We start from the raw sequence: 24,225 nt of genomic DNA, 5'->3' as shown, positions 1-24,225 counted from the left end.
CTGGTTAATATGGCCTTAGCGTACTTTCTAACTCAGTCTGGCCTGCTCCCCACCCTGATGCTCCCTACTATTGCTCCTTATTATATCTGTACTTATTCTTGCACTTCACTTTGCCTTAATTGTAACTGTATTATTGGTAACTATTACAATTTTGACTCCACTATATGTAGAAATGACATTTCTTTCCATATTATCTTTTTTTAATCCAAAATAGAATAACGCACTGAAACTTGTATTTTTATACTAAGTAGGACAAAAGATGTATATTTTGTGACAGCTGTAAGTCAATACATAAATAATATTTTTTAATACAACAACCTGAGCTCCAATGTATCCTCTGACTACAGCCATTACTATATAAGATGCAATTCACATAACATGCTCCCGTTTCTCTCAGTTCCACCACTAGATGGCACTATTGAGCTATGTTTTTTCAAGCAAGCTTTATAGATAACTTACCTTTCACTTGCCGTTTAGTTTCGTCGTCTGCAGTTTTTTCAGTTGGATTGTTAAACGCTTTCAGGATACCAGCTTTTATACGCTGCAATTACATTTATAAATCAGAAAACTTTGTGTTCAGAAACCAAATTTACAGTTTGCACAATTTTAATCAGTTGAATTTGGTGGTGGTCAAACTGCCAAATAAGCTACATAGACAATACCTCCAATAAACATACAAGAGAAGCTACAGCACTGTTACAACAAAACCAGTGAGCGAGCACAGGATTTGTTGTAGTAACAAAAAACAAAAACAAAAAAATAAGTATTCAGCAATCAAAATTAAAGCCAGTACAAAAATAGTTTAAATGCATCCTTGTAAGAAATAAAAAAATAAATACTAATGTATCTTTCAAAATTAAAAAAGAAAATCCTAGCCATATATATATATTATTAAAACAGATCAACTTTGAATTTAACATCATACAATTAAATCTGTTATAATAAAGAAGAAAAGAAAAGAAAGGAAAAGAAAAGAAAGAAAAAGCATGATCAGACTAACTAAAAACTAGAAAAGCATGTGAGAATCTGTATTGGTCTCTCAAAATGAATGATTTCCAAGGCCTTTATATAATGTGACATGGCCACTGACTCTGTTCTCCTTTTGCCCTTTTATCCTTAGTCCAACAATAAAGACAAAGTAGCAATCAATAGATAATTGGCTGCACTATATAGACTATAGGACCAAACAAGTAGCCCTCTTTTGTTAAGTTCAGCGCACTGGACCATTAATTTAGGTCAAAAGCGTCATTATTAGATAGTCGCAGAGTCCCGGACAGTGGGGCAAGACATTAATCAATTAGCAGCAAAATCTGGCAACTTCACATCCTCAGTGAAAACAAAGCTGGACTATCAATTACACTCCAAAATATTAATTTCTGTATTTGTAAGAATTAATCTAATGGATTAAAACATTTTGCTCATTTTTGTTAAATTACACAACCTTTATATAAAAAAAAAAATCTCTCTTGACTGCAAGTATTTGATTTATTCTTTAATGAATATGCAGATTCAGGACCACAGCTATTAATTTAATAGGGACAATGATAAAGTGTATTATGTTTATTTAATCACCCTTTTTTAAGGTGAATTGGATTTTATTCTCAATTTAAGATGTCTCACTTTCACCCCCCCAAGAAAAAAACATAAGGAATAGATGGCTTAAACTGGTTGATTGTTTATTGTAAGCATTTAGTGACTGATGATTTAGAGAGGTCTGTAAAATGTGCCACATTGTGACGCCCCGGGAATGGATCCGATTACCCCGCTATAAGCCATAAAAAACATGACTGCATTAGGGGCATGCTGCTCTGCAAGAGGAGCAATACAAAAGGGTGAGAACAGAAGTACCCAGGTCCATGATCTAAGTATGGAAGAATACTTACAGTTTACATCTGACACCAGGACAAATCCTGGCACGTTACATTGTAAAAGGAGACTTGTGTTAGTGAGTGGTATGATTCAAAGTGGGTTAGTGGTCATAATAAAGTTTTATAGGATTCTGGTGGCTCATGCATCGCTAAAGGCTTTCTCTCTTCAAAAACACATGCTAGTGACACTTAACAACAATAGCTCGATTAGCAGATGTGGAGTTCCCAGGACAGACAATGATGCTGTTCGGGTACTTGCCATTTCTAACTGGCACAACTGTCAATGTTCACAAGTTTGAATAGATCCATAGACCTGCCATTCTCATTTTGTCACAATGTCTGCAGTCCCACCGAGCAGTCACTGTGCTCTATTTTACTAGCCATGTCACTTGCTGTGCAGCCTGAGGATATGAAGTGACCGTTAAAAAAATAATACAGTTTGTGCTGAAAGGGGTTTTAATTGCAGTACGGTGGGACCAATCCTGTACTTGCCAAAAACAAGGTACCATGAAGCTTTACTACAAAGGCTTATCAAGCCAGGGAGAGCCAAGTAAGCAATCATTTCAAATGCAAATGAATTGTCTGCATGTAAAGCATTAGATACATCAATAAGGGTAATTTGTAGCAAATTATGGAAAAATTGAGAAATAATAATTAATGCACATTTTCAGATTCCAAAAATTCAGTTCCTCTTCAGTGCATCATGATTATTTACAGCTCATAGCTGTGGTACTAAAAGTTAAGAAAAGATGGTTATTCATTCAAAATTCTACATACTCTTATTATATTACATTGAAATATTATACAATTTCACAAATCATATCATTGAGGAAAAGCAAAATTCATACATCAGTGTGAGGAATGTAAAAATATCTGTAAATGCAGGCTGATTAAATGTTTGGAGAGGTCCTTTAAATGAACCACCAGTGATGTGAGTATCCAACCAAGTCTGGAACCTCAGTTGGAGATGAAGCCAATGTACAAAATCTTGTTAAGAAAATGTAAAAGTAAAGCAAGTACCAGTTCAGATACACACACTTAAATTCCTTGACAAAATCATATGGCCTTCCGAGTAAAACAGAAAACAATGACCAAATTTCATATGAACGTGAAAAGGAACAAAAAAAACAACATCTGCTGTCAAACATGGATGGAAACTGCGTTTAGGCTTTAACTTTTCAGGGACCGAAAACTGTTGTGTGATGAACAGGAAGTTTAAACTAAACACTAAAGTGTTTTACAAAATAGCTGTAGAGTTCACACACTTCAGCACAATGCAAAAAGTCAGCAGGGTTTTGAAACAAGGAAAGGCTAAAAGTGCTACACCCGTCAACCTGACCTGAACTGTACTGAAATGTAATTGGTACATCTAATGGAAAACATGGCTACTAAGAAGTCCAATTTGAAAATACTCAAGAAGATTCATAGAAAGAAGCCAACACTGTCCATATCAGTTTTATTATTTAGAAGGGCCAATGCATTAGATTTTCATTAGGATTTAAAAGTATTATACACTATAACAAATATTTTTAGTAAGGCGACTGTCAGCTGTGGTACTGGCAACATGTCTGAATATCACAGATTAAAAACAAATTAATTATATTGATCAAATCAATCAATCTAAAATAAAGCCCATAACCCTTGGCAAATGGAAGTAATAGACAACTACAAAAATAATGGTGCAGAAAAAAAATAATCAGCATATGAATATGAAACTTGGAAACATGCTGGAAGAAGTTAATGCCCCCAGGAAGCACATACACAGATACAGGGTGCTAACAAATCAGCCCGAGGGACACCAGATGTAACTGGGACCACAGCATAGTTTTTTCATGGACAGAATAGAAACTCCATATGTCCTGAAAAACACAGGGATGAGCAGGAGAAGATTTGCAACACCATCACCCTCCTACATGCATGATCTGTGGAGCTTAGTTTTACAAAACCAAATATATTGATGAAATGCTCGCTCATTAAAAGCAACGCATAAAACCAAAGTGATCAATCACTTAACTTAAGTGTCCAGAACAATACCTTCCCTGATACAAAGGGCACATCCCCTAACCCTTCCCCCTCAAAACGCCTCAGCTGAATAGCACAGAAGTAGATTAGTTACACCTTGAGTAGCCTTACTCTACCAATATGCAGCGAAAGTATTCAGTATTCCACAAAATCATATATTTCTTAGAGGCTTTATAAACTTTATTTTATATGATTAACAATTGCATGTGTATTTTTGTTTGAATGTGTTTTGTTTTCTTACAGAGGCAACTGAAGAAAGGGGCACTCATGATATGAAGCGCACATGCGCACACACACACACACACACACACACACACATGCGCGCACACACAATGGCAAAAACAGTTCAAAGGGGGGAGCAGTGACATAATTCCCAACAGTACTTCAAGCACATTTTGTTATTAAGCTTCAGACACCTAAATACATAAACACATGAATAAATTAGGCCTAATTAATTAATTATAGTTTCTTAGTTTCTATGATAATACACAACAAATCTCAATGAAAAGCAACTGGCAGTCCATCTCTAATAGTTGTCTGTTAGTCAGAGAGAGACGCTGCTGTGATGAGGCATTGCCCAACTCCATATAGTACATCAGAGGTCAGAAAAAGTTGAGCAATTCCTTGACAGCTCATTTGACAAAATATATTGCAACAGTCTGCCATGGTGAAATCTCCTTGCTAGCCACTGTATATTACCCTCATCACTATCATCTGACTAATATTAATATTCAGTTACCATCAGTCAAGAGAATGTGTTTATATAAAAGGCTTCCTGTACAACCAAGGACTCGAGTGCCAGAATACCCTGTGATTAAAAGCAGTCTAAACATTCATCTCATTTTTAAACTTTATTCAGCTAAGGCAACAGCCATCAAAAGATTGGATGAAGGGCCAAATCTCTATCAACACCCGTGGGGTCAACAGGCTGATCTTACCAACGTTTCAATATTTTTATCTTAACATAAAATCACATCAAATATCACACATATACAAAAGTTGCACCTTTCATATTCAGGTCATTGTGCAGAGGTTATATAAAATTGTACAAATAAATGTAAATACATTTGGTTGTGTTACCTTGGTTTCCTCCACTCTCATGGCATCGAGCAGGTAGTGTAGGAGCTCCTGACTGTCCTGCTGTTGATAACCTTTGAACCGTGGTGCTCTGTGGTGACAACAAGAAAAGCTGTTATAAAACATGAATACTTACAGTGCCTTGCGAAAGTATTCACCCCCTTGGCATTTTTCCTATTTTGTTGCCTTACAACCTGGAATTAAAATTGATTTTTATTTGGATTTCATGTAATGGACATACACAAAATAGTCCCAAGTTGGTGAAGTGAAATGAAAAAAATAAAAAACAAAAAAGTGGTGCGTGCATATGTATTAACCCCCTTTGCTATGAAGCCCCTAAATAAGATCTAGTGCAACCAATTCCCTTCAGAAGTCACATACTTAGTTAAAGTCCACCTGTGTGCAATCTAAGTGTCAAATGATCTGTCATCTGTCATGATCTGGATGATCTCATGATGAACACCTGTTCTGAAAGGCCCCAGAGTCTGCAACACCACTGAGCAAGGGGCACCAACAAACAAGTGGCACCATGAAGACCAAGGAGCTCTCCAAACAGGTCAGGGAGAAGTACAGGGTTGGGTTATAAATAAAATATCCGAAACTTTGAATATCCCACGGAGCACCATTAAATCCATTATTAAAAAGTGGAAAGAATATGGCACCACAACAAACCTGCCCAGAGAGGGCCGCCCACCAAACTCATGGACCAGGCAAGGAAGGCATTAATCAGAGGCAACAAAGAGACCAAAGATAACCCTGAAGGAGCTGCAAAGCTCCACAGCGGAGACTGGAGTATCTGTCCAAAGCACCACTTTAAGCCGTACACTCCACAGAGTGAAAGAGAAAAAAGCAATTGATTAAATAAAAAAATAAACACCTTTGCAAAGGCATGTGGGAGACTCCTATGAAAGAAGGCACTGGTCAGATGAGACTAAAATTGAGCTTTTTGGCCATGAAGGAAAACACTATGTCTGGTGCAAACCCAACACCTCTCATCACCCCGAGAACACCATCCTGCCACCACCATGCTTTGGGGATGATTTTCATTGGCAGCTGGCAGGGACTGGGAAACTGGTCAGAATTGAAGGAATGATGGATGGTGCTAAATACAGGAAAATTATTGAGGGAAACCTGTTTTTCAGTTTCCAGAGATTTGAGACTGGGACGGATGTTCACCTTCTAGCAGGACAATGATCCTAAGCATACTGCTAAAGCAACACTTGAGGGGTTTAAGGGGAAACCTTTAAATGTCTTGGAATGGCCTAGTCAAAGCCCAGACCTCAATCCAATTGAGAATCTGTGATATGACTTAAAGATTGCTGTACACCAGCGGACCCCATCCAACTTGAAAGAGCTTAAGTAATTGTGCTTTGAATGGGCAAAAATCCCAGTGGCTAGATGTGCCAAGCTTATAGAGACGTACCCTAAGAGACTTGCAGCTGTAATTGCTGCAAAAGGTGGGTATACAAAGTATTGACTTTGGGGGGCTGAATAGTTATGCACGCTCAAGTTTTCTGATTTTGTCTGATTTCTTGTTTGTTTCACAATAAAAAAAAAATGCATCTTCAAAGTGGTAGGCATGTTGTGTAAATCAAATGATACAAACACCCAAAAAAATCAATTTTAATTCCAGGTTGTAAGGCAACAAAATAGGAAAAATGCCAAGGGCGGTGAATACTTTCGCAAGGCACTGTAATTAGTTTTGAAAACCACATACTCAACTCAACTCAACTAATATGAATCTTAAATACAAAGGAGGAGGAATAATTATATTCATGTTTATTGTCTGCCATTACTAATACTATACATTTTCTGCATAGGTCTTCAAGGAATTTTTTTTTATTAATGAAATTCATTAATTTTATTATTCAAGAGTGTCTGGTGATGATCAAATTTTCTGTTTCTATACTCTGACTTGGCAAGTAAAAACAAAATAATAGGCAACTGAGCAAAAGTTAAAAATGATAACCCCACTTGCATACAGTGCATCTGGAAAGTATTCACAGCGCTTCAATTTTTCCACATTTTGTTATGTTACAGCCTTATTCCAAAATGGATTAATTATTTTCCTCAAAAGTCTACAAACAATACCCCATAATGACAACATGAAAGAAGTTTGTTTGAAATCTTTGCAAATTTATTAAAAATAAAAAACAGGAAAAGCACATGTACATAAGTATTCACAGCCTTTGCCATGACACTCAAAATTGAGCTCAGGTGCATCCTGTCCAACTGTGGTAAATTAATTTGATTGGACATGATTTGGAAAGGCACACACCTGTCTATATAAGTTCCCACACCGTTAACACGTTAGCATTGTCTGTAGTTTGCCTAAATTGAAGTAAATTCAATTCAGCTGCTGAGTTGGTGAAAGTAAACGGGTTGTAGAAGGGAGATTGTGTCTAGGATTAGTAGGAATTCTGCCGCAGGAGGAGCCAGGTGTGGCCTGTTAGGTGTGAATTGGGGGTAGGTAGACAAAAGCTACTTAAAACAGCTGTTGAGAAAGAGCTGCGCTGTTTCTCGCTGACAAAAGTTAGGCAGTTGACTAGGCAGCAGGAACCAAGAGACGTTTAAAAAAAAAAAAAAAAAAAAAAAAACATTAAGAAGCATGTGGCCACTACAGTGTCAGGTTTTCAGAATGATTGCCTTCCTGGATGAACCCATCCAAGAAGGCTTCATTTGTGAACGTTGTCAACAGGTTGAAATCCTAGAGATCAAGGTTCACGATCTTGAGGCTCAGCTTGTCGATCTGCGCTGTATTAGGGATATAGAAGAATTGGTCAATCAGCCCATGAGAGAGATGGTGTGCACGCCAAAACCTAGGAGAGTTGAGACCTTAGAGCAGGACAGCGTAAAGAACTGCTGGGTTACAGTAGGTCGTAACCACAGAAAAGGGCGTGCACAACCCCTAGAGACACCCCAAGAGCTAGAATTGCCCAACAGGTTCCAACTGCTGGACACCGAGTTGGACAGTGACAGCTCAGAGGGTGATGGGGGGGGCAGTTGAGTACCAGAGCTCCATGGTGCTCACTCCCACCCAGAAGAGGGAGGTAGTTCAATTCTTAGAGGTGTAGATCACACAGTGTGTTCTAGTGACAAGGAGACCCGCATGGCATCTTGCCTGCCTGGTGCTCAGGTTGCAGATCTCCCTAAACTAGTAGACGGGCTACCACTGGTCATGGTCCACATTGGAACCAATGACATTGGAAAAGGTAGGACAGAGGTTCTGCAAGACAAATTTAAAGCGTTAGGAACAAAACTAAAGAGCAGAACCTCCACGGTAGTTTTCTTTGAAATACTTCCGGTACCACGTGCCAGGCCAGGGAGACAGGCAGAGATTAGAAAGTTTAACACATGGTTGAAAGCTTGGTGTAGGGAAGAGGGGTTTAGGTTTATGGAGCATTGGTCTTTCTTCTGGGATAGATGGGACCTTTACAAACCGGACAGTCTACATCTAAACAGAAGGGGGACTAATGCATTGGGAGAGCGTATGTGCAGTGAAATTGAGAGTCATTTAAACTAGGAACCAGGGGGGCAGGGAGCTCTGACAATGGGAGATGTTTCTCTAAGGTAAGGAAACCAAGGGAAACTGCTAGTAGGAAAGTACTGAAATGTTTGTACCTAAATGCCAGGAGTATAAAGAACAAGATGTTAGACTTGGAAGCCACAGTGCTAGCATGTGACTACAACATGTGCCCTGGACCCTCTCACTTCTCGCCTCTTCCAAGCGACCGCTCCTGATCTTCTCCCCTTCATCTCCTCCCTCCTCAACTCCTCCCTCCTCTCTGGCTGTTTCCCCTCTGCATTTAAACAAGCTGCTGTCATCCCACTGCTCAAGAAACCAACCCTTGATGCCACCTGTCCTCAGAACTACTGCCCTGTCTCCCTACTCCCCTTCCTCTCAATGACTATCGAGCGGGGCGGTCCACTGTCAGCTCTCTGCCTTCTATCCCAAAACTCACTCCACTGAGACGGCTCTCCTGACAGTCACTGACTCCCTCAGCTGTGCTCGAGCGGCCTCCCTCTCCTCAGTCCTCATCCTCCTTGACCTCTCTGCAGCATTTGTCACCGTTGATCACTCCATCCTCCTCTCCTGCCTCACTGACCTTGGAATGTCTGGGACTGCTCTCACCTGGTTCTCCTCCTACCTCAGGTCCTACCAAGTGACACAGCAAGGCTCCTCATCCACCCCCCAACCTCTCCTCACAGGCGTTCCCCAAGGCTCCGTCCTGGGCCCCCTCCTGTTCTCTCTCTACACTCACTCCCTGGGCCCCCTCATCGCATCCCATGGTTCCTCCTACCACTTCTACGCTGATGATGCCCAGATCTTCCTGACCTTTTCCTCTTCTGACCCTCTCATATCTCTTCCTGCTTGTCTGCTATTTCTGCCTGGATGCACTCGCACCACCTCAACCTCTCCAAATCGGATCTCCAGGTTAACAATCAGTCCAGTCAAATCCTAAGAGAGATCAGGATAAATGAGGAGGAAGTACTAAAGGGACTAGCAAAGCTAAAAACCAACAAATCACCTGGGCCAGATGGGATATTTCCAACAGTACTTAAAGAAATTAGGGAAATTATTTATAGGCTGCTACCTCAAATATTCCAATGACAAAACTGAGCCAGTAAATTACAGACCAATCAGTCTCACCTGCATTACTTGTAAAATGTTGGAAATAATTAGACAGAAAATAGAGGAGCATCTTAATGAAAACCATATTCTTGGAGATAGTCAACATGGGTTTAGACGAGGCAGATCATGTCTTACTAATTTATTAGACTTTTTTGAACATGCAACTGCAGCTGTAGATCAGGTGAAAGCATATGATATGATTTCCAAAAAGCTTTTGATAAAGTTCCACACCAAAGACTGATCCTCAAATTGGAAGCTGTAGGCATTCAGGGTAATGTAGAGTGCATCCGGAAAGTATTCACAGCGCTTCACTTTTTCCACATTTTGTTATTTACAGCCTTATTCCAAAATGGATTAAATTAATTATTTTCCTCAAAATTCTACAAACAATACCCCATAATGACAACGTGAAAGAAGTTTGTTTGAAATCTTTGCAAATGTATTAAAAAAAAAAAAAAAAAAGCACATGTACATAAGTATTCACAGCCTTTGCCATGACGCTCAAAATTGAGCTCAGGTGCATCCTGTTTCCACTGATCATCCTTGAGATGTTTCTACAACTTGATTGGAGTCCACCTGTGGTAAATTCAGTTGATTGGACATGCTTTGGAAAGGCACACACCTGTCTATATAAGGTCCCACAGTTAACAGTACATGTCAGAGCACAAACCAAGCCATGAAGTCCAAGGAATTGTCTGTAGACCTCCGAGACAGGATTGTATCGAGGCACAGATGTGGGGAAGGGTACAGAAAAATGTCTGCAGCATTGAAGGTCCCAATGAGCACATTGGCCTCCATCATCCGTAAATGGAAGAAGTTTGGAACCACCAGGACTCTTCCTAGAGTTGGCCGCCTGGCCAAACTGAGTGATTGGGAGAGAAGGGCCTTAGTCAGGGAGGTGACCAAGAACCCGATGATCACTCTGACAGAGCTCCAGCATGTCTCTGTGGAGAGAGGAGAACCTTCCAGAAGAACAACCATCTCTGCAGCACTCCACCAATCAGGCCTGTATGGTAGAGTGGCCAGACGGATGCCACTCCTCAGTAAAAGGCACATGACAGCCCGCCTGGAGTTTGCCAAAAGGCACCTGAAGGACTCTCAGACCATGAGAAACAAAGATTGAACTCTTCGGCTTGAATGGCAAGCGTCATGTCTGGAGGAAACCAGGCACCGCTCATCACCTGGCCAATACCATCCCTACAGTGAAGCACGGTGGTGGCAGCATCATGCTGTGGGGATGTTTTTCAGCGGCAGGAACTGGGAGACTAGTCAGAATCGAGGGAAAGATGAATGCAGCAATGTACAGAGACATCCTTGATGAAAACCTTTTTTAATCTATTTTGGAATAAGGATGTTACATAACAATGTGGAAAAAGTGAAGCGCTGTGAATACTTTCCGGATGCACTGTATGACATGCCTAGTCAACCGTAAAATGTTTCTCGTCAGATTGACCGATGCTCTCTTGAAAGTGCTGTTTACAGTCCACTGTTTAATGCGCAGAAATGTAGCCGTCATCAGGCAGACAGCACATAGATGGCTTAATGTCCTAGGTTAATGACATCTGAAATTTAACCTAAAGGTCATCTTAACCTTTTTGTTTCTTTCTATTAAAAAAACATAAGCAAAATGTTTTTGCCAGTTCTCAAATCCGGAAGTCTATTCCTTTTTTAACTGTTAATATTTATATCACCTACCTTGTCAAACATATGTAAATTAAGTCAAAAGGCTTTTATTGCTTATATTACAATCTTCTATATTTTTCCAAATTTAATGTGTAGTAATTCATGAAGTTTTAAAATGAAATGCCACCTAGCAAATCTTTGAAGTTCTGTATAAGCGACAGCTATACAGTATAACCAATCTAATCATTAATTAAACATAGTGGTGATCTAGTCAAGGAATTCTTAAAACCATGATGTAATATCTAGTTTATGATATGCTATCTTTTCTCCTTGAAAAGATGCTTCAAGCAATATCCTGGCCAAAATGATTGACTCTTCCAAGCACAGATGTGCTGGCATATGGAGGCCAGTGCCGATGCACTACAACCTGTTGTACAGTGTCGGCAGTAGAGTGATGGAACAGGTTGAGCTGCTGTTAATGTCCACAGACATACGTGGACAGTTGCCTTCGATATCAAGAAAGGCATGCTGTGCTGCATGTGCCCTGTAAGCGAACAAGAACGTTTTGCTTTTCCCTGGAATTACGCAGGATTTCAAGGAAAGGTCAAGGGAAGACTGATCTTCCCAGTCGAGCAGCTGCCCTTACTCTTACAGGCAGTACTGTGTGTACATGTCACAATCTGGAATATATGAGATATACTGAAGTGGATTTCGAAAAGTGTTTGTACAGTTTCAACCACCATCATCACCTTTGCTATGAGACGTACAGCTTCATCCGCCAGACATTTCATTAGTTCCAATGTCTAGAACGCATTCAAGACAAATGCTTACAGCAAGCGATGTACTTATTTCATTTATTCATCCACATCTTCAATCATAAAATCAAGCGGAATTGTAACAAAAGCTTGACTAGATAAAAAAATAAGTTGACATTTGACACCTTCCAATATAATTACATGAAGATGAATGCATGATCACCATTTATTTATTTAACCACTGTACAAATGAATGCATTTAAAACATATATGATTGCACACCAAATGAATAATTTGTACAGTACTTTGAAATTCTCCTTTCATAATGAATCAAATACATTGAATTAATCCAATTAAATTAGAGATGCTGGAAGTATTATGTTCAACACCATGGTTCACTTCAATAATTAAAACATATATATATTTTAAAGCTTTCATATATTCACATTAAACTAATTTAATGCTGCAATGCATTTTCACAAGAATGAGACCCAGCTTGTGCCTTCAGCAGCCTGGGACCTAATATATTCACATCTTGTTCTAAAGGCTTTCTTCTCCTTTAACACATTATGACATTTGCTCAACTTTCAGTATGGTCAAGACTGAAGATAAAGCACTTGCCACCTGCTCTCAATACTGGTCAGGACTGTATTTCCAGGTGGAGCCCCACTCTGCAGCTAGGCAAGGCCTGGGGGAAATGTCATCCAGTTTCTTCATCAACTAGACATACTTTGTGAGTCTTGAGAAGGGTGGTAGGTCTAACAGAAATAAGTAATTCTGAGAAGTAGGTAACACTTCACAGATTAAAAATACAAAGCAAACAACAAAAAAACACCTCAATAAAAGTGGCTGTTAAAATCTATTTTATTATACAATAAATCTCGACAAGGTTGTTGATCTTACTGCAATGAAAAGGAATGACTTAGTTAAAAAAAATAAAAAATAAACAGGTTTAACTGGTAAATGTTCAACATTCTAATGATGACAATGAAAGGAACTCACTTAGTAGTTGCACTTTCTAAGGGAACCTCAACGGGTGAAAGCTGTTTCAATTGGATCAGTCAAAATTCTACAGTCGGAAAACCCAGTACAGTGGAAAACAAGCAGAAGGGCCCTGTAGCAATGCAGACAATCTGTCCCTGCCAAACGTTTGACAGCTGCAACACTAACAAAATTAACAGCGGATGAATTAGTACCAGACGCTAAGCAGTTTGCAACAGAAAGAACCATCCAACTATACCGCAATGACTTTTCTCCTTATAATCTTTGCCAGTTCATTTAACCTCTCTGGAGTGTGCATATTTATTAAATGTACTAACTGCAGGTGAAACTTCGGGCCATCCGTTGAAGATGCTTGAAAATGGCAGAAGCCATTATTTTGCTTTATGAAGCCTTTGTAACATATTCAGTGGAACCCCAGATGTATATAGGCATTGCGTTAAACCAAAGCAGGCATGATGCACAGTAAGATTAGAAAGTGGAGAAAAAGAAAATCTCTGAAGTATTCATTGTTTTTTTTTTTTTTTATCCGAGCATGAAGCGTAATATGTTTGACCCATTCAACCAGAAAAATTATTCATAATCTGGATTCTCTGATGGTAAAATAACATGTTTTTTGCTGGTTGCATCTTCTAATGAAGGTGTGCTTTTAAAAACAATGAAGAACTGTATGTGTTTGTGTATATATATATGTACATATGTATGTGTATGTATATGTGTATATATATATACACATATACATACACACACACACACACACGTGTACATATACATATATATATATGTGTGTGTGTATATATATAATTATGCACAGCTACACAATGTCAAACAATCATGTAAATTATTTGTTTGGGAAAAGTCATACCATACTTATTTAAGTTAAAGTACAGCTTTATACCATTAGAATTACAAAGCTATTTTACATATCACAGGATTTTCATATACAGAAAGAATAACCACAATATTGAAATACTAGATGCTTTGTAATCAATTCTGTTGTAAATACACAAGGCTAATATTTAAAAATGCATTCTGGTGTTGGTCAATATTTCAAAAGAGGTCCAGTTCTAGTTTTGCTAAAATGTTTAGGCTACTTGCATGTTTCAGTACACATAGCACAATGATTAAATCCTAAATTTTTTACAGTATGTAACAAATATTTAAAAAATCCATAAAAATAACTTTTTTTTGTATTTGTGTCTTGTAATGAAACAGAATATACAGTATTTTTATTTTTTCCAGGAAGTCTGGCAAGATAACATTAACACCTGAACATGAAACAGCACTCCTGTATCATAACAGATCTGCCCTAAGCAGTTACTACCCTTACATCAGAATAAAATTGTCTATTAGTACACCTTCAGAGAACTACTGCTCCACTGTTCTGACTGAGGAAGCATTCACTCCTTAAAGTGGAGGAAGCTCTTTCAATCTGGAGCCATATGCCATGGCAGCCCTTGACTTTCAGGTTGTATGAATGCTGAGACACTGCCAATGAAGGAGAAGAGCGCTAGATTGGACTGCATTCTGAAGTATGTAGGATATGTGTGGGAACATGTGAACGATTGAGTAATTAAGAACACAAGTCGTTTCACCTGTTCCAATCATACGTGTGGGGAGTGATCAATAAATAAAGACAGATAGGTATAAATAAATATACATATGTATCTGCCTGAGACCAGAAAAAATACAGCAACCTTAATCAATTTAATTCATGCAAAAACAGACTTGCAGTATCACATGACATTTTTCTTAAGGTCCCTACTGAGTACTGAGTAATAATTCTGAAGAGATCTGAAAGCCTTATTGGGAATAGAAGTGATTTATTCATTACTCTGAGAGGTGTTCCCAGTCCGGTCCTGGTGTGACTCTACTCTGGATTGATACATTTAAATATATTATTAGGAAACTCTTCTTCATTTCATAAATACAGTGAGTGCCAGCTGAAACATTGATTTAAACATGGCAATATCATCAAAATGTCTTTCTTACATACTATTTACTTGGAATACAGGGCCATAAAATACATGAACATTGCTTCATAGGAATAAAACATTTTAGTTGAAAGTAAATATAATTATATAAATGGGTTAATAATTAAACTAGTTAAGTTATATCTATATACCATAATATACATGTCTGTATACAAAACCATATACATATCTTTGATTAGGTACATAAATTATATCAATTAGTCATTTACAGTCAGCTCAGTCTACCTGCAGGTATAGCCTATACGTTTGTTGGTTAAAGCTGAGGGTAAAAACATGAGAGAACACCAAGGAGACAGACACGAAGGTACACAAAGGAAACACGGATTTAACAACTATTGATGCCTCCTATTATGTTCATTTAGACTTCATAATATTCCATTCAAATATGTAATTCACAATGACCTTGTAGATCCTGTAACTTATTGCAGCTTCTAATGTAAGAATCCAGTTTTCTATAGACATTCAGTGCAGATCAGATGACCTCTGAAGAATTAAATTATTATTTAGTCAAGTAGTCCACGTGAAAAGCTCAAAAAACAAAATAGCCAAATCTTTTATATCTACCAGTATCTACTGAGAATAAAAAATATATACTGTTCTATTTACCCTGTGTTTGAGGAATCTATCTTTATTTTTTCTTCTTTTTTGCTACTCAGCTACATGCAGTAAATATCTTTGCCAAAGTGCACGTTAAGTCTGTCAACCCATAGACTGCTGGTTCAAGCCCAGGCTGTGCAGGTCACTGGTCATCGCCAGGAGACCCAATTGATTGTGACCCAAACAGATGGACTAGCCATCTTAGTTCAAGCTGTGTCTCGCCTCCAACTGGCACTCTAGCGCCACTGTTTCAGCTCTGGTCTGCGTGAGAAAACAGCCCACCAGAGTGGAAACATTTGCATATAAAGGACATGTTGTAAGCATGTGTTTTCCTAATGTCTAGTATAATCTACATGGGGACACATAACTGGTCATTTCTTATGTCAAAGAGATCTTCCTCCCCTTGAACTCCTTCACTTCAAGATGGCGGCCAAGAGGAATCTGCCCTTTCTCAACTGAGGTTTTCTTACTAAAACACTTCAGTCCCGATTTCAAAACAGTCCTTTGTACTGGTGATGTATGGACAGCACCCGTGTTTTCAGCCAACTCTATTGTTAAGTCACCACTGGTCTACTTTCTTATGCGTAAGAATGCTATCTTTATGAATTGATCGAGTTTGTCAGACAGCAGTCGGGAGTCTTCCAGTCCTGGGTTTGTCAATTACAGATGTTAATCGAGTAATGCCAGCAGGAACGCTGAATGTTGAGCCAATTCTTCAACAATTGTAAAATTCAGGTAAATTAAGGTATATTGCCACAGCAAATTGTTCTGACCTGGATTTTGTCCCATGTGTTGCACATGAACATCAAACCCAATCGCCTCAAATGCACTTACTTCACACTATTGGTAGCGTATTCTGTGCCCTGAACATCCTGAAATGGTGTTCTGTGAGGAAACCAGGTGCCGACCAGGAACTCACTCGTCGTACCCACCTCAGCTTTCAAAAGCATGATATGGACACCTGGCATCAGGACAAGTGGAAACTGCAGTTTGCAATGGACTCGTGCCATGAAGGCGCAGCTCCTGGCCAGTGAAGGTAACTGTACTGCAAGCTGGCATGTCATCACATTCTGTTAACTACAACAGGCTAGCAATTCCACAGCAGTGCAACACCACCACTGGCTGTATTTATGTCTGTGCTCAATCTGTTTATGCATGTGCCAGGACCTCGTACCTCCTCTAGCCATTTAAGGGAGCTAGGTCTGCAATGAAGTATGTACAAAATATTTATCTTTTAAAAGATAACTTACTTCTGACACAGCTGGTTAAAAAGTATCTTTGGAGACACAGGTCCCTTCCCTGCCTCCTTCATGCTGTGAAGAAACAAGAACATGGCAGATGTCAAAGGCTCCGGGCTGGGCAGAGTCAGTATCAATGGATCCTGGCACAGGGAGAAGAAGAAAAAACAATTCTGTGTTAAAAACTATGCTAAGAATATGATTGTGAGGGGATTACTTGGGCTAAAGTATCCAATTAGAGAACAGTCATTGCCATACAGACTTCAACACCATTAGTCTAAAAAAAAAAAAAAAAAAAAAAAAAACTTCAGAGGCTGAGCAAGTCTGCTGTGAATGCTATTTCAGACCACTCTGACATACAAGTGATTCATCATACAGTCCACCAATTATTTGGCTAAGCTGAGTCACATAATTAAAACATATACATGTTTTTTAAATCAACTTGGACTGCAGCAGATCCAACTTTGACCAACTTGCCAACTGCAAATTATAATTCAAATTCCTGATGACATTATTTTTAAAGCGGAGTCTTTCTTCCTCCTGATATTAACTCACCAGCGAGGTCTGTGTTTAATTTGAAACTCATGACTGAGGTAGAGGTTTGAATTAGACAAGGTTCTCGTATGTATGAAAGTGCCATATGTGCAGTGAGTAAGACTACCTCTCCTGAACACTACTGTTGAGCCTATTCAGACAGCTTGGAGTGACTTGGAGTCAGGGTCAGTGAGACATTGCTTCCTACTTATGGTAGCCATCGTATTCTGTGGCATCACATAATTCAGAAATCTATCAATGACTCAGACTAAGTAGCAGAACATAGTTCATAGCTCACGTTGTTTGGTAATGGGTACAAAAAAAAGTACGTCCCAATAGTGTTTTTTTTCTTTTATTTTTCTTTCTTTCTTTTAACTAAACTGTATCAAATATACTGATTATTACACTTTTGGTACATTTAATGTATTTGCTTCCTGAAGTGGACAATACTTTACATGAAACGATGTAAAAACATAGATTGCAAATCTTTATGGAAAAATACTTAAGAGACTATTATTAAAAGTGTTTTAATGCAAAATGTAATGATTGATAAAAAAAAAAAATCATAACCACAAAATACTTTTCAGTTTTATAATAAAAAATGTGACATTCTCTGTAATAATATGGACTGCTATTATTCGCAGAGTATTGCATGTTGAAAGCTTATCGCTGTGGCAAATGAAATATGCAAATATCAGTGTCATGCAGTTTCACATACCAACTTTGTTTCCAGAACTGGACAGATCTTCATCTTCAAGCCTTTTTCCTTCATCTCCGAAATCAAATCATTCAACATGTGTGTCTGGGACAGATTCTTGAAAAAAGTCAAACCAAATTCAATTTGCAGTTACTGTAATTTTTAGATCTTTAACTTGGAAAAAATAAGAAAATCCTGACTTCATACTTTCAATACGCAAGTAAAGCAAACATGCAGATATATTTTTTCCCCAAGTCTGTATATATTCTTTTAATTTAAACGGAATACATTATACAAATATATGTCTTTTGAGATTTTATAGAAAATCTATAAATGTCAAATTTGCTGCCTTTAAAAACACTGGCTTTAATTACATCCCTCCCTGCGATAACGATCCTATTTTCATTATTATTCATGCTAGAATTAACAACGTACCTACAGAAAACTAAGAACAAGAACTAAATGTCCATCTTAAATGAACACTGATCAATTTAAGATTGAATCCTGCTAAAATGTAGTCATAGAATATATTCAGTGAGTCTCATTGTGATACAAAGCAAGGCCACACTTTCTGATGAAAAACTGAAAGACATAAAAGCCTGAAGAGGAGAACTGAATAGCTACACAAAACAAATATAATTCTACAACAGAACCTATGAGGGAGTCCTGACCAGTACAGGTCACCTTTTCCAAGGACAGCTGGTGTTTAACAAATTGTTACGATGACTCGATTCAATGGGTGGCTGGCTTAAAAGCAACAGCAAAGGCAAAAAAAAAAGCAGGTATGGTTCTATTACAGACTTATTTCATTGACATTCTACCAAATTAAACGAAGTACTGCAGCAATTCAGTGAATCTAATGTGATCAGCTCCCTAACCCCACCTTAATATGCACCTTAAGAACAAGTCGGCACATAGAAAACCTGCACCACAAATATTCTATACAAAGGTATTATGTGTATGAATGACAATTCTGAAAATACATGTCGAATGGGAGATTTAAAAAAAATGCTATTTATTTACAATAGAGCACCTCATTTGTTCAGATTGAATGCACCTGTAGGCATCTAAATGAAAGCGCCATATGTGGACAGCTAGTTCTGAAATGTGGCTGTTAGAGATGATTCAACATTTTTGTGGGATTATTATATTCTTTTCACTTTGAAAATTGTGTTGCTCGAATAAAGTTTTTTCTAAGATGTATATATTTCTATATATTTACTGCTATATTCAAGTTAAAATGATCCTCTTGCAATTTGCACTTTTTCTTTTCAGGTAACAAAATAAGTAATGAGCAATTTGAAGCCTTACATGGATTTAAGCTACTGCAGTAAATTAACTTGGTGATAAAAGTTTTGTCAACAGAATTCCACAAACAAAATGTGAATTAGATAAGCCTTGCAGTATCACAGAATCATTACTGTTACTGTTACAGTGAACACATGTGATTATGGATGCAATTAACACTCCCTTCTTTTATTTCATTTCAGAAAACTATTTAATCCCCCTTGCATGGTCTAAAGGTTCTTCCATAAAAACCCTGTAATTGTAATTTACATGTGCTTTGAAAAAGGATTCATAGCTAAAGCAAAGTGTATGGTAGACAATTTTGTGCAGCCTCATTTAAAGAGGCAGTTCAATAATTTGTGTGTTTTTTCTATTTCACATTTTAACTAATGTATTTGAAAGGAGTAGAAACCAGGTCTTGTTACAGTATGACCTGGCCTAGCAATGGGCTTGCAGTGGACACGAGGCATTGTATTTACCAAACCCATCACTACTATTTAGGTTACGTACACTGCGTATAGGGAAATGTAACCTTTGCACAATAATGGCCATGATGGAATATCTCACCTGCATCACTGCATTAAAAAAACAGGTATTTCCTAAATTATTTATGCCTTTCACTGGGATGAACAAGCTGTTGACTGGGTTCTTTCCTTTAAGGAGATCGGTGGCTTCTGTGGAATCTTCTCGGATTTTTATGATTTTCGATGTTGTTCCTAGGAGAAAAACAAGTAATTAGATGAGAAATAAGCTTATATTTGTTATTACTAGTATGTTTCCAATTTGAGAATAATAAATTATATAAACTGGATAATGTGTTATATTTTTTAATTGTGCTTATTGAATTTAGTTATTTTGACACTTACCACGGTCCTGTAACTTGGGAGAGTAAAATTAGACAATTGATAGCATGGAAGGAAAATCTGAGCATTTATCTGAATTATTTCTGAATGATAGTTTTCATTTTAAGAAACTTCCAGATGGTTCTCTTGATAAGAGTATGGTCATTTGCATATACAGTAATAATGAATTTCTAATTATGAGCAGTTTACTCATGAGTAAAGCATCCAGCCAGATATAAAAAGTGCTAGAGCCAGCTATCTAACCCACACGGTCAATTCCATCAGAGCACTATTTTAGAAAGTTGCTGCCAGCCCAGAATCAGACTACATCCAACTGTTTCAGATGACATTGTAAGACTATAGGTAATTTTACGAATACAAAATCTTTATATTAAAAATAAATAAATAAAAAAGGGAAGACTGTGAAAATTGAATTTCTAAAAAGTTCTTCTGCTATTGAACTGACCGGACAGTAATTGCAACTGTCTTGGAGTTACAGCTCACCATATTGACGCTACCTGGACGCTTGTTTGCTTTAAGTTAACTGTGAGGCATACCAAAGAGAGACACCATGCCTAGGAGTGTGCTGAACATTTCAATGAAATTGCAGAACTGTGGGATATTCGAACCAAGCTGACAACCATGGCACCATGGACAGTGCAGGCTAAAAGGAGAAAACTTGTCAGACATTCTAAACACAGCAGATAAACTATGAAAACAACAGCATGAGAACAGACAGACAGAATAATCTCTTACACATGACATTTTCTCCAGATAAAAATAGTAAAGCGTCTTGTAAGGAACAAAACCACCCTCATAGCTACAAAAAAATCAACAAAACCACCATCCAGCTTTGCTGAGCTCTTCTGAATTCGAAAAACAACACAAATTGTTGTATGTAGTGCCTATATTAATATATAAACTGCTAGCAAAGCAATGTGAAAGTTAAATACATAAATACAAAGAATAATGCATACAAATCAATAGCTTATTCCAACTGTTATTCTTGGCAATACTTCCATAAGATGTCCAGGTGACCCAATCATTTTGCCAACCAGTGTATATAGTTCATATAACTAAAAATGAAAAATCTGCATTGTTCCAGTGTAACTGGGTTAAAGGATTTGCACAGCATCTGGAGAAAACTGCTGTCATCTGGGATTCCAGATGACAGCTGGCAAATATTTCCACTAGTTCAAGTTTATTGCACTGGGCACATCTGTTAGAACATACAATATAGTCACACAAAAAAAGCTTATGATGGTGTGATGACAATGTCTGTGAGATGACTCAAACTTTATAGAACTCTTTTTGAAAAGCTAGAATGTTGCAAAACAAAGGCAAGAAGCAATAATCATAGGAAAGTAATAATGTGTAAAATAGATTGTGCCAGATTTAAAATGTAAATTTAGTTTTTAAAGGAGTGAAATCATTAACATTATTTTAAATAGCAAACTATATTTTTTTCTCACCTATAGAAAATATTTAGCAAATTTTAAATTTAGTTACTCAAACAGTGCAAGTCAACTGATGGTGGACAGCAAAAACTAAGAGATACTTATTCGGGTCCAAATGAACATCTGTCATCTTACTAAAGAATGTAGCTTTGGAAACAAATTATTTACTTGCTACAGCAAAAGCAATCAGAAATAGAGACTTACTGTACTCTTTATTTGAGTAGCTCGATTAAATTACTAATGTTATAAAATGTGTATTTTAAACAGTCATACGATACAAATGAAATGATAAATCATTAAAAAAAATGTTCACTCAGAGCAATATGTTTTCATTTGAGGACATTCAGCTGACTATTATACACAAATGTGCAGTAGATAAGCATACATTTATACACATAATGACAAAACATGAAGGTAATAATCAGAAATTCTTTAACATTCATGTTAATCACTATACTTTTACCAGCAACATGGTGCTTAATGCACATGTACATATAGGCTACTGAATTATCCAAGGGTAAAGGGCAGCTACAAAAAAATAATTAACACGAGCACCACAGAGGACACAGTTCAGTTGTACCAGTCTACACCTGGCTTGGTACAGATCTTATCAAAAGGAATAAAATGAGTCAAGGTACAATGCATTAGTTCTTGAGTTATATTCAGTAAAATGCAATATATAACAGAAAAAGAAGTAGCAAGACAATAGATTAAAAAAATGTACCACAAGACACCATAGTTTGAGTATTAGCAATGGAACAAGCAGTACGTTTAAAAGCCCACTCATGGTCCACAAAATACAGGAAAGAGCACTGCAATATGTACATGAACAAAATTGCCAAACACATCAGTTGTAATACAAATATCAGTCTCCTGCGTCAGTGACTAAGCCTGCCTTGTAAAATGCACAAGGCAAAGTTGACAAATACTGCCGTGTCTGCGTCTGCCCTCGTTTGTTTTGCACACATATTCTCCCTGTGTCTGGCGTGGCACTGTCACATGTCAGTGTGTTCTTAATACATCCTATATTTATTTATATATATAAATTAGTGAGAGAGAGAGAGAGATGAGATGATCTTACGGAGTACTTTCCGTATCCCCTGAACTAACCTATTTTTTGGTTTGATTCTATTCTAATGTTTTTAATCCATCTGTTTTATTGTAAAAACACTAATAATTTAATCCTATAAGTACACACAAATGGAAATGTTAAAAAGCCAAATGCAGGAATGGAATTCATTAGGGAATATATTCCAAGCAGACAATACATTGGTATAACTAGAAATAGGTCACTAATGTATTTCAAATGAAAGCCATGCTTCCAGTTAGACATAGTTTAATTGCATGACTTCACAGAAGGTAAAGTATGTGGAATGTGGAATGTGAACGTACTAGTAAAATACAGCAATAAAATGGCCTGTTTCTGTAATGCTAGTTTTTGTTCCTAAATCTCATAAAACATACAAAACCCAACACACACCACTAAAAAGAATAATAAATAAATAAATAAATAAATAAATAAATAAATAAATAAATAAATAAAAATCTAACACCAGTAAAAAACAAACAGGTGATCAATAAATTTCCTACTCTTGGCATTCCTTCTTGCGAGGGTTACCACTGGATTTGGAAAGGGGGGAAATAAATGACAACTGCGCAACATTATCTCATATCACTGACTGGCACCTCCAATGTTGGTTAATGAACAGCATTAAGACCACAGTCCTGGTCTTTGAAGACATTGTGTGATGAGAAGCAGATGGCTTATCAATGCACACATTGGAAGGTGCATGTATCGGTCTTCATCTCTCCCTTTTTAGTTATAGCGCTGATGACTATAGTCAGTTAGCAACTGCAGGTTAGTGTGGAGAGTAGAAAAGCACATAGAAAGCAGTTTCAGTAATGATTCATTCCTGAAATGAGTAAAGGTAAAAACGATATTAGTGTTTCTGGAGTAAGTGATTAACAATATTTTTAACTAAATGCGTCTCATTATTAGACTACAAATAAGATGTACAACAGAACTGTCATTTCGATGCACTTAATTTCCTTCAAAATTCCTGATATGATCTGGTGTCTGCGACACTTTTTGGGTATCGTGTTCAATTTGGCATGAAATAGACTGGTTGAATTTTGATCCAACAATATTTATAGTTATATAAATTAATTATAGTTACATAACTTTTTCCAGTACCATTGTATGACCTAAGGAAAATTTACATTGTTCTTTTTTTAAAACGACAGCCAATATTTTGGCTGTATTTCAATACAGACAACAGTTAAAAAAAAAATCACCCGGGTGGTACACTATAAATAAAGAACTAATATTTATACAAAAACATTTAGTAACATATATGCAGTTCTACACCAACAATACTGAAGAGTTAAAGAAATGGTAAAAAAAGGAGGGGAGAGCATATTAGTTGTTCTTGTGAAAAAGCAGTTGAATATGAATGCCTATGGATAAATACTACATCTGGGACAGCAACTGAAGGTAAACAATGTTCACAGGGCCATCTGGCCAAAACTGCAGGCAAAAAATAAACCAGAAGCATATGGAAAAGCAGATTTTTCTCTTCCCTCCAGCAATATGGGATGGCAA

At 37.4% G+C, this 24,225-nt stretch overlaps 1 protein-coding gene across 3 annotated transcripts in view; it reads right to left on the bottom strand.

Annotated features, from left to right (window-relative positions):
• usp45 (ubiquitin specific peptidase 45) overlaps positions 1-24,225 on the bottom strand; it is a 48,393-nt gene that overhangs the window by 8,424 nt on the left and 15,744 nt on the right. For all 3 annotated transcript variants that reach the window (XM_066702459.1, XM_066702467.1, XM_066702477.1), the window contains 5 exons: positions 19,892-20,040; positions 18,059-18,154; positions 16,819-16,949; positions 4,971-5,058; positions 460-541 (listed from right to left, as the gene is read on the bottom strand). In XM_066702459.1, the coding sequence (XP_066558556.1) occupies positions 460-541; positions 4,971-5,058; positions 16,819-16,949; positions 18,059-18,154; positions 19,892-20,040 (546 nt within the window). The remainder of the gene's footprint in view (positions 1-459; positions 542-4,970; positions 5,059-16,818; positions 16,950-18,058; positions 18,155-19,891; positions 20,041-24,225) is intronic.

The sequence above is a fragment of the Amia ocellicauda genome, chromosome 1 (genome assembly GCF_036373705.1).
Source record: "Amia ocellicauda isolate fAmiCal2 chromosome 1, fAmiCal2.hap1, whole genome shotgun sequence".
In the NCBI taxonomy this organism is placed as follows: domain Eukaryota; kingdom Metazoa; phylum Chordata; class Actinopteri; order Amiiformes; family Amiidae; genus Amia; species Amia ocellicauda.
The sequence above is the reverse complement of the archived record's forward strand: the minus strand, read 5'-3'. Positions and strand labels throughout refer to the sequence as shown.